Source organism: Entelurus aequoreus, linkage group LG10 (assembly GCF_033978785.1).
Source record: "Entelurus aequoreus isolate RoL-2023_Sb linkage group LG10, RoL_Eaeq_v1.1, whole genome shotgun sequence".
NCBI classification, from domain to species: Eukaryota; Metazoa; Chordata; class Actinopteri; order Syngnathiformes; family Syngnathidae; genus Entelurus; species Entelurus aequoreus.
The window spans coordinates 71,885,390-71,897,858 of NC_084740.1; the positions used below are offsets into that span (position 1 = coordinate 71,885,390).

The following is a 12,469-nucleotide window of genomic DNA, read 5'->3' on the forward strand; positions in this document are numbered from 1 at the left end:
GTGTACAGAAGGTACAGAGTGTGTGTCCAGTAGGACTGTACTGAATGTGATGACTTTACATAACGGACACGAAAGGCGGCGTCTCGGGTGAACAAAATGAATCATTTATCATTCTGCTGGTTACATTTACCAACAAACAAGAGTCCGAGCTAAACAGTCAGCAAAAACATGTTTGATTAAAACCAACATTTAATTATAAAGAAGGTCTCAATAGTTACAAAAAGAAAAATCAGTCTTTGGACTGCGTCTTCCGCTTCTTCTTCTTAGTGCCATCTTTATGAACAGGGGAGTTTAGGAACATGGTGTCTGTGAATTTGTCTCCACGCCTTATTTTTCTGCAGAAAGAAAAAGAAAAGAGAATGTCCATCTTTTTTCACAACTGAGCAGGCGATGAGGCGAGAGACGCTCACTTGTTGAGGGGCGGCTCCTTGTAACTGACCACGGCCCCCCTGCACCTCCTGCCTTGGCTTCCCTGATCTGGCGTGGAAATGGTATTGGTCAGTGATGATAAGACCCCTTCAGCTGCAACACACAAAATTGATTTCCTCACTCGCCTCATCGCATGGTTACCACATGAACTATATGCAAGAATCGCTACACAACCAATTTTATACACACACACTATAAAAATATAAGTATATACACATACATATATACATAATGTATATACACAAATATACATACATACATGCATATACACATACAGTCGTGATCAAAAGTTTACATACACTTGTAAAGAACATAATGTCATGGCTGTCCTGAGTTTCCAATAATTTCTACAACTCTTTTTTTTTTTTTTGTGATAGAGTGATTGGAGCACATACTTGTTGGTCACCAAAAACATTCATGAAGTTTGGTTCTTTTATGAATTTATTATGGGTCTACTGAAAATGTGACCAAATCTGCTGGGTCAAAAGTATACATACAGCAATGTTAATATTTGGTTACATGTCCCTTGGGAAGTTTCACTGCAATAAGACGCTTTTGGTAGCCACCCACAAGCTTCTGCTTGAATTTTTGACCACTACTCTTGTCAAAATTGGTGCAGTTCAGCTAAATTTGTTAGTTTTCTGACAAGAATGTTTCAAAAATGACAACTTAGTAAGAACACCTCCACAATGCAAGCACTATATATATATATATATATATATATATATATATATATATATATATATATATATATATATAGATATATATAGATATATATATATATATATATATATATATATATATATATATATATATCTATATATATATATATATATATATATATATATATATATATATATATATATATATAAAGGGCTGCAACAACTAATCGATTAAAATCTATTAGAAAAATAGTTGGCGATTAATTCAGTCATCGATTCGTTGGATCTATGCTATGCGCAGAGGCGCATAGCATAGATAGTTTTTTGTTTAAAAAAAATATATAATTATTTTTTATAAACCTTTCTTTATAAACTGCAACATGTACAAACAGCTGAGAAACAATAATCAAAATAAGAATGGTGCCAGTATGCTGTTTTTTCCCCCCAATAAAATGCCGGAAAGGATAGAAATGTAGTTTGTCTCTTTTATCCGATTATTAATCGAAGTAATAATCGACAGATTAATCGATTATCAAATTAATCGTTAGTTGCAGCCCTAATATATATATATATATATATATATATATATATATATATATATATATATATATATATACACACACATTTACATACATATGTATACATACATTTTTTGGTAAAACCAAATTATACGAAAAGTGTGGTGTACAAAACTGAGCTACCACTCTACTTAAAATGTGGCTACTGCCATATTGTGGAGTCAAAGTTACGCCAGAGGTTAACTGAAGCTACAGCTTGTATTTCCAATATTTTAGAATCAAGAGACTGCAGTGTCCTTTTGCTTTTGTAGACCACGGTAGAAGGAAACTTTACTGTAAAGATGAGTTCTGAATGCTAACAATATGAAGTCTAACCTTGACTAAACGTCACAGTCCACTCACCTGAATTCCGGGCAGATCCTGCGTCAGAAATGAGATTGTCGGACAACATTTCTAACTTCTCTCTTGCCGGTGTTGTGGGATCCACGGAAATTACAAACGTTCTTCCGCATCTTAATTTGTGACGTGCTCCAGACGTCTCAGTGTTGTTCTGTGGTTCATTGACAGTGGCGAAGAACTGGAACGGATCTTCAGCCTCTGCGGGTGCTACAACACTTACTGGTTTCTGCTCCTCACGGTGCCCTTTGGACCTGCTGCCCTCTCTGTCATGAGGTGGAAACACCATCCGAGTAACCGACGGCACCCTTTGACTTGGCTTCCTGGACCTCCTAATAGTGATGGTGGACCTTTTTTTTTCCGGGGACTCTTTCTCTGCAGGTAGCTCCTCGCTTTGTTTGGTTTTGCTGCGAGACTTAGGTTTTAATGACTGAGGAAGATTTACTTCCGGCGCAGGGTTATCTTTGTTTTTATACTCTGTGACTATCTCAGGAGTGCCACATTCAGTCATCTCCATGGTTGTATTGAAGACCACTAAGTTTTCCTGTGGCTCTTCAACCGTGACACAGGGAGGGCTGACATCGGTGGAGGGGGCGGGTGTTTCGGCGACCGCTGAAGAAGTTTGACATGGCACAGACGATATGGTTTCATCGTCGGGCTGAGACAACATGACTGACATTCTATCCACGTAATCCCTTAAACAGCTGGACTTGGGGGAAAACTTCATCTGGAGGGCATCTTGTTTCGAACGTCCGTTCTCGTTATCTGTCTTTGCTGTGACACAAATCACTATTGTCAGAGCAGGTACTAGCACATACACTGAATATATAAGGGCAAAAGTATTGGGACATTCCACCAACAGGAAGTCCACCTCCACTCTTCTGGAACGGCTTTCTACAAGATTTTGAAGTATGTGTCTGTGGGAATATACTAGTCTGAGTCTTAAATGCTGGCTTTTTGCAAGTAATTTATATTTCTAATTCCCCACACCTGTCTGTTTTCTCTACCTGTTCTGTTCAAGGTGAAGTAAGAGGCGTTTTCAACTGCATGAAAGTCAGCCCAGGCCTTGTTCACACTGCATGACAATTCCGATTTTTTGCACATATGTGACCTGTATCATATTTTTTTATGCCGATGTGAACAGTGCAATTCTGAATTTTTCAACTCAGACCTTCTTACGTATGTGGATATAAAATCACATCTTTACCTCTATTTACCTGTGTGTTCACACTGCAGTTCATCCAACCAATACGTTGTCAAAAAACGATAAACGTCATAATTCTTCGCCAAACTAGTTGGTTGCAAAATAAATAGTTGACAAGTGAGCAGAAAACAGACAAACAAAATGTTTTAAGAACTCATGTCAATATTTGTAGGGCTAGGCGATATGGCAAAAACAATTGTCTTGATTAATTTTTTCATATCATCCGATCTCGATTTTTTTTAAATTAAAAATATTTTGCTATAAAAATGCCTTTTCTGATTAAATTAGTGGGTGTATTGATTCTCTTAGTCTGGACAAATACAGTCACAGACGTTCTCTGAGTGCCTGCAAGTCCGCATTCTGGGCAGGATTACTGGTGAGCTGCAGCAGATAGTAAAACTAAAACTAAAGCTGCTCCTTTTTTAAATGTTGTTTCAACTTCTGTGCTAGTGTTAGTCATTTTTCATTATTTTGTTCTTCTGGGCTGCACTTCCAGCTGTGTAAGGGGGAAGAGGCACAACGCGATTAAACATTAGTTGCGTCGTGAGGAGACTGACTTTTGCGACGGTGGAACGAGATAGTCGTGTACACGGACACACTTTTACTCAAACACACGCAAATGTACACAAACACGCATACATACAGGATCACGATCAATAAAGGTGGATTCCTCTGTACAGCTTTATAACAAGAATCATTGCCTTCCTACTGTTTACTACTGCGGTAATTTCTAACAGACATGTCCGGCATGTTTGATCAAGGAAATATTCTAGCAGCTTAGAACCATGATCGAACTCAAATTAATTGCAATCAACGATCACGGTGATCACATAATCGCCCAGCTCTAGTTCCACCACTGTTGGCCAAAATGCTTGCCCTTTTCCTTCGGCCTTTCTTCTTCTATGTTCAGAAAATGTTGACTTTAATTGCAAAAAATCCTTCAAATTGCCACAAATGAACCAGGACTGAGACCTACTAGAATTGGAACCATGTTTACTTCCGTAAACACTGCAGCACGTGTGACGTCATGATTGCATGCGGGTCATTTTGCGGTCACATTGGACATCGTGTTTTTTTTCGTAATGTGAACGACTACATAAGAAGATTGAAACAAAAAAATCATAATTGCACATCCTACGCTTCAGTGTGAACCACTACTATGTCCAGGAAATTCAAAAGGTGTTGACCTTGAGGGCGGGTTTTGTGTGACTACATTTTTTTAATCTAAATTAATGATAAAAGTTATATATGTCTCTTTATTTTAAAATATAAATTCAAAGGGATGGGGAAATCCCTGACTGTTCCTGTACTGTACCTGTCGGTATGCCATCGATGTAGCTCAACTGGGCCAATCTTACCGTGCCTCAGACCTAAATCATGGCACGTTTTGGCTCATGCTCGCACACTTTCACATGCTCAACATAGCATAGCAAACTAAATCAACAGCGCCTCTGCTGGTTGCAGCCAAGGAGTGCACTCCCATTTTGTCCCGATTGCTTGGAGACACAAAACATCAACAAATAAACGCCTACCTTGTGCGGCAGGTATAGTCATCAAAAGGGCCTTCTCTCCCAGACTGCTTGTGATTTCGGCTCGAACTAACCAAACTGTGAGGTGTGGCCCAACACTTTTGCCCATATGGTGTGCTGTCGCTTCCCAACCGTGGTAAATAGTCGACTTGGTGGGTCCGGTGATGACGCCCAGAGGCTCGGCATCGTTATGAAAGTCCGCTGCTTTTTCTGGGCCGGCGTACAATGAATCCACAGCAACTTCAGGAAGAGCTGGAAGGCTGTGAGGAGGTTTAGAAAGAGGGCATGTGTAATATACAGTAAAGTAGATGCTGGCCGCATATACACACATGTCTATGCTATGCTATGAATGGTAAATTAAAGAAAACAAATCAACTTAAATAGAAAATGGTTTGATGGCGCTATTAGCGAAGGCAAAAAGAGCGTCGCAGCTAGGAATTCAACAGTGCGCCTTGTCTTTCAAGTCAACTGAAGCAACAGCAAGGTGTGCACGTTGTGTAAGTGCAATAGCTTGGATTTTACTGACGTCCCGTTCAGCTCGCGTCCCACCCATTGAATATGCTTGGTGGTCAAGCTCAATCAATCAATCAGTCAATCAATGTTTATTTATATAGCCCTAAGTCACAAGTGTCTCAAAGGGCTGCACAAGCCACAATGACATCCGCGGTACAGAGCCCACATAGGGGCAAGGAAAAACTCACAACCCCAATGGGACGTCGATGTGAATGACTATGAGCTAGCTAGCTCTGTTCTCAATAGGTACGAAGCGCCATTTAGCCTTTCTCGAAGACAAAATGCCCTATGCTTGTGTTGTTCTCTGCGGTACGAATCGTTTAAATCGCAAAAAGGATCAACGTTTTTTCAGATTTCCTTGAGAGGTAATCAAAAAGGGCGGAAGAGTGCAAGATTTTACAAAACATTGACGAGAAAAACACCTCACACTCCAGTCTAAGGGAACAGGGTCAAAGAATGCATGAGTTTGCAGTGATCACTTTGTTAAAGGTTTGTTTGATATACTTTTAACGGTTATTATTTCCCGTTGAAGTATTATCTTGATATTTGTATTTCTTAAAACACGTTTGCTGCGAGTGTTTCAAAAAGCACCAACTCGACAAGTCTAAATAAAAGAAAGCAAATGTGAGCAAAACCTAAAAGAGTTAAGCTTTTATCAAAGGCAGCAATAATAAATGAGTCTTTCAGCACATACACAATGTTGACATCTATAGTTATATTTTGATAAAGACGTAAACAACCATCAATACACGCAAAATTAAATCATGAAATGCAACCTTACCCAAGCAAAAAGGATGCATATTTATCTGGGAGAGTCAGCCACACACAAAGAAGTTGTAGACCTCCATGCTTTTCAAATTTCCATCTGTTTTTCGTGTAGACCGGCGTCTGCAGCGGAATAGTTCGATATGTCTGGGAACGCGGCCAACGTATAATCATCAATATCACTCGACAAATCTTTTTTTGATAAAGTATAGGGATCTATTCCATTGCATAGTTTGATATTTTGCTGGTATCTGCTTTTTGCAGGAAGATTTAAGCCTCTTTTGTCTTACTTTGTGCGCTGCCTGCTGTACAACAGCCATCTTGGCTTGGTTGACCACTGCTGGTTTTACTTCCGGGAAGAAGTCACGTGACGGAGTACAAGCAATAGACCGATGGTTCTCAAACTTTTTTCACCAAGTACCACCTCAAAAAACACCTGGCTCTCCAAGTACCACCATAATGACCAAAATTAAAATACAGTAGCGTAGTAAGCCTACATATTCATAAAAAACAAGGCACAAGTTTTATTTAACAAGTATATTTAATATTTTGGCCACTGTAACAGTACACACAGTTTGAACAGTAACACTTTGTTTGAATATTTATTTCAGTGATTGTATGGCGTACCACTTGTTTTAGAATGACTGCAATAGACAATACCTTATGCCTTAATGTGTAAAACTGAATTTAAAATGTGTTTTATAGCTTAAGAGTATCAAAATATGCATTATAAGGGCTATTTACAGGCGCCTCTTTAAAAACTGACCTTGAAACTGGGGGAATGTCAAGATCACCAGGAAGGATGTTGTTGTCCTCATCTAGTTTAGGGACATCCTGAAAGGGATGAATACATACGTCTAAAATAGTTTTTATTTGCAACTAATTTTCATTAATATTTAATTGAATCATAGAAAGCAGTCCTTGTCTCATTATTGGACCTTGAACAAGCACTGCATTGCATTTTAAAATATAAACGCAGCAAAAACAACTACTGCTTGTCTTTAAGAAGTACCACACTACTGCTCGCTAGTGTTACTAATTGTGAGTTATATAGAGAACACTCAAACACTCTTTTTGTATTTACCGTAATTTCCGGACTATAAGCCGCACCTGACTATAAGCCGCACCAGCTAAATTTAGGGGAAAATACAGATTGCTCCACATATAAGCCGCACCCGACTATAAGCCGCAGGGTTTTGATGTGTAATTACCGTAGTATATAGGGGTTCCTGCTACCACGGAGGGGATTGTCGGGACAGAGATGACTGTTTGGGAACGCAAAGCGTCCCATTTATTAACAATAAATCTTTCAATCATTCAATCAAACTTTCACATCTTTGACATGGCGAACAGCATTCGTGCAGAGTACAAATAATACAACTTTGCAAAGTAATACAAAGTGCTCGCCTGTACGTTATCAAAATAACCAGCCTACCGGTATATGAAAAGTCAGTCTTTAATCATTGTGTCATCGTCTTCCTCCTGCGTACTAAAACCACCGAAATCCTCTTCGTCGGTGTCGGAGAAGAACAGGCCGTAAATAAGCCGCACCGTTGTATAAGCCGCAGGGACCAGAACGAGGGGAAAAAGTAGCGGCTTATAGTCCGGAAATTACGGGTAATCAAAAATATTGAAATTCAATGACTTGGTACATTGAAAAATGTACCAACATATATAAAATGTTGTACAAAGTAAATTATAACCTGCTACCCAAGAATGTACAACAATTCTTCTCAACAAAAGAGGAGAAATAAAAGCTTCGAGAAAAATCTAAAGTAAAACATCTGTTTGCACGTACAACACTTAAAACCTTTAGCATATCAGTATGTGGAATGAAAATAGGGAATGGATTAAGCAAGGAAGTCAGACAATGTACGAATATGATCCAGTTTAAGAAACGATTCAAACTCGAAGTGTTCACAAAGTACAAAGAAGAATAATCTTGATAAACACATTGAATCCTATTTTTGATAAACTTATTAATTTTGTTGGTGAACCATAAATTACTCAAAGGGAAACTGCACTTTCTATTTTGCCTATTGTTCACAATCATTATGGATGGGTTTTTTTGCATTCTAAATAATAAATCACTGCGATCCAAAGTTCGCTTACAATGGACCGTTCCATTCCGCCTATAAAGCCCTTCAAAAAAACATCCAAAAACCTCCATTATGGTTTTATACACACGGCGCATTCATTTCAGAAACACATCACAACGTTCGCTTTTTTTTTTGTCCTCATCACTGATTTTTGTTTACTGCAGACTTCATGAGAGCTAACAAACATAATAAAACATCACTTACTGTACGAGGTCTGGTGTCATTAGGATGTGACTGATAAACTGTTCATATATTCCCATTTAAATGAAGAATGACTCATAATTCTCACAAAGAAACAAGGTGGGGGGGTAAGAGTCTTTTCGTGTAATTCTCGCCATTTTTGGGTCCTAAATGGCTGTCAAAGTGTACCAACTTGTCGGAATACCTCCTCAAACTTCTTCTGTGCAGGTGAGACGTAGGATTCATGATCTACAATAAACTTACAGGCAGCGAGGAAGCAGCAGGACCACTCGATGACATAAACATAGGCACACACGATAGTGATCATGTCGCCGCTATAAATAGTTTCTGTGTACAAACACACACATACACATACTACACATATACATTCACTGTACATGTACATTCACTGTACAAACACACATATACACATACTGTACATATACATTCGCTGTACACACATATACACATACTGTACATATACATTCACTGTACAAGCACACATATACACATACTGTACATATACAAGTACATATGCACACATACACTCATGCACATAATCACGTTTCATCAAACATATATTAACGTTGTTGCCCTAGGGTAAACTGGGTATAACACATGGCACACTGACAAAGCTTAACCTATTGTTACTATAACAATCTACAAGGTTAATGTAGGTTGCTTCTCTTTCTTCCCCTCCATTTTTCTGCATTCTTTCGTATCAAGTTATCATTACGTATATGTATTGTTGCATTTGAACAATTGTATTGTTGATAATAAAGGTAAAGTATTGGTATTGTTTATTAATAGCACTATTTCTATTGGTATTCATATTGCTCCATTTTTAGTGTAATAATGCTCATTGTCATTTCTGTATTTTTTTTTTTTTTTCGCTAACTGCTTATTTGCTATTACTTTTACCATCTTATTTGTACATGTCCTATTTGCTGATGTTGCTCTGTTGTTGTTGTTGTGTTTGCTGTTGTTGTTTTTGTCTCTCTGTCTAATCCCCCTCCTGTCCCCACAATTCCCCCCTCTGTCTTCCTTTTTCTCTCTTTCTATCCCCTCCTGCTCTGGCCCGGCTGCACCAAATGATAATATAAATACATTTAATAAAGTCAAAATACAAGTAAGGCAACAAGAGAAGTATCCTACACTTCTCTTTTGTAAAGTAAATCTGAACAGCCGATATGGGCATCTACATCTGCTATATGATTTGCCCGAGAAGCTGGGCAGGACATTATAAAAAATAAATAAATAAATAAATAAATTAAATAAATAAATAAATAGTTTCTGTGTTAGCGCTTAAAATAACAATATTAGGTTAATATTTAAGTCACAAAATGTAAATGGAGTATTGTTGGCGCTTTTTGAATGGTTATTTGATGGATTTTATGGGCGAATTAGTAGAACTCCCATTGGCCACGCTGTAAGTGGACTTTTATTTATGTTTGTTTAATATTTATAATGCATTAAAAAAAAAAAAACATCTTTCGTCATGTCTTTCATAATGATTGTGAACTATAGGCAAGATTCCCAAAAAAGTACAGTTCCACTTTAACTATTTATTCAAAAGAACATTGAATTTTTTATAGTTATAATTATTTACTTGCTCATTGTATATTCATTTATTTATTCACTGTTGTGTTACAAATAGAGAACAAACAAGTGGGTTGAAACTGCTATAATACTAAAAGGGGTAGGATTAAATGAGCTCTGCTTCTTCCTACTCCTTTTCGGACATGCTGTACTGAAACAACTGGAAATATGTGATGCATTACATTGCAACTGTTTGAAATAAACTGACACCGACCAACCAAGACTCCCACATTTGTTTAAAACCCTGCTCCTAAACATCACAACTATTCCATGTCGTTTAAAGTTAAAACCCATAGGGCTGACTACCTAATGCACAAATATTATCGGAGACGACAAAACCTGAAAGTCTTGTCCGGGTCGACGTCTTTACATTTGAAATATTGCTAACATGACTTTTCTGTGTGTTTTCACAGTATCAATCAATCGTTTATTTATATAGCAGTAGAACTGTTCTCTAATGAAATACCCGGGGGGATAAGTAATTCATGAGATGTTCAAGCATTATTGCTTTGTGTTCCTGGGAGAAAGAAACTCAGGCCACACTAAATATGAACACGTTATTTGACTTACGTCATCAGAGAATAGTTCCATCACCTTGTCCAAGTTATTCAGCGTGTCACTGTACAGATTCTTCAAGATGACGTGCTGTGAGGCAACAAAAACATGGTCAGCGTCTGGGCGTGCTTGTGGAACCTCCACAGTAATAATAATAATACTAGATTTTATTTGTAAAAAGCACTTTACATTGAGCAAACAACCTCAAAGTGCTACAGTGTATTGAAAAATAATAATAATAAATAAACTAGAACAGCCTAATAGCTAGAACTAGTATGCATATATCTATAACAAGGCTTTTTTTAAAAGAAGGGTTTTTAAGCCTTTTTTAAAAGCATCCACAGTCTGTTGTGCCCTCAGGTGGTCAGGGAGAGCATTCCACAGACTAGGAGCGGCGGAGCAGAAAGCCCGGTCTCCCATAGTTCGTAGCTTTGTCCTCGGAGGTAAGAGGAGGTTAGCCTGTCCGGAGCGGAGGTGTCGTGTGGAGGGTTTGGGGGTGAGTAGTTCTTTGAGGTACAGGGGGGCATTTCTATGGAGGCACTGGTGGGTTAGTAGGGAGACTTTGTATTCAATCATGAGTGGAACAGGAAGCCAGTCAAGGGATTTGAGAATTGGTGTGATGTGGTCGTATTTCCGCGCACTATCAGGATCCTAGCAGCACTATTTTGTATGTATTGCAGCTTCTGGATGTTCTTGCTTGGAATCCCGACAAGAAGTGCGTTGCAGGAGTTGTTCCAAAAAGTCGGACAACTCCGAAACCAAACAAAGTGTAAATGCCAGGTCATGCCCAATCACACGTGTGCTTATTCTACTGTCATTTATTAAGAATGTTAATTTCTGAATATTCATCATGAAATGCTGTAACTAGATTACAGAAATGCTAATAAAAATACATATCTCCGGAGTATAAGTCGCACCGGCCGAAAATGCATAATAAAGAAGGAAAAAAACATATATAAGCCGCACTGGAGTATAAGTCGCTCCGGAGTATAAGTCGCACCGGCCAAAAATGCATAATAAAGAAGGAAAAAAAACATATATAAGTCGCACTGGAGTATAAGTCGCTCCGGAGTATAAGTCGCACCGGCCGAAAATGCATAATAAAGAAGGAAAAAAACATATATAAGCCGCACTGGAGTATAAGTCGCACCGGAGTATAAGTCGCTTTGGAGTATAAGTCGCACCGGCCGAAAATGCATAATAAAGAAGGAAAAAAACATACAAGTCGCACTGGAGTATAAGTCGCTCCGGAGTATAAGCCGCACGGCTGAAAATGCATAATAAAGAAGGAAAAAAAACATATATAAGTCGCACTAGAGTATAAGTCGCACCGGCCGAAAATGCATAATAAAGAAGGAAAAAAACATATATAAGCCGCACTGGAGTATAAGTCGCACCGGAGTATAAGTCGCACCGGCCGAAAATGCATAATAAAGAAGGAAAAAAACATATATAAGCCGCACTGGAGTATAAGTCGCACCGGAGTATAAGTCGCTTTGGAGTATAAGTCGCACCGGCCGAACATGCATAATAAAGAAGGAAAAAAACATATATAAGTCGCACTGGAGCATAAGTCGCACTGGAGCATAAGTCGCACTGGAGTATAGTCGCACTGGCCGAAAATGCATAATAAAGAAGGAAAAAAACATATATATGCCGCACCGGAGTAAGTCGCACCGGAGTATAAGTCGCTTTGGAGTATAAGTCGCACCGGCCGAAAATGCATAATAAAGAAGGAAAAAAACATATATAAGTCGCACTGGAGTATAAGTCGCTCCGGAGTATAAGCCGCACCGGCTGAAAATGCATAATAAAGAAGGAAAAAAAACATATATAAGTCGCACTAGAGTATAAGTCGCTCCGGAGTATAAGTCGCTTTGGAGTATAAGTCGCACCGGAGTATAAGTCGCTTTGGAGTATAAGTCGCACCGGCCGAAAATGCATAATAAAGAAGGAAAAAAACATATATAAGTCGCACGTGTTTATTCCAGCCGGCACGTTAATACACTGACACAACATC

General features: G+C 38.5%; 1 protein-coding gene across 1 annotated transcript in view; it reads right to left on the bottom strand.

The window, feature by feature from the left end:
* Positions 1-28: 28 nt before the first annotated feature.
* The window catches only part of LOC133659238 (uncharacterized), a 13,192-nt gene continuing 751 nt past the window's right edge, over positions 29-12,469 (bottom strand). The window contains exons 2-7 of the mRNA XM_062061970.1: positions 10,465-10,539; positions 6,783-6,850; positions 4,871-4,998; positions 2,012-2,779; positions 411-477; positions 29-335 (exon numbers count right to left, since the gene is read on the bottom strand). Coding sequence (XP_061917954.1) covers positions 230-335; positions 411-477; positions 2,012-2,779; positions 4,871-4,998; positions 6,783-6,850; positions 10,465-10,539 — 1,212 coding nt within the window. The 3' untranslated portion in view covers positions 29-229. The remainder of the gene's footprint in view (positions 336-410; positions 478-2,011; positions 2,780-4,870; positions 4,999-6,782; positions 6,851-10,464; positions 10,540-12,469) is intronic.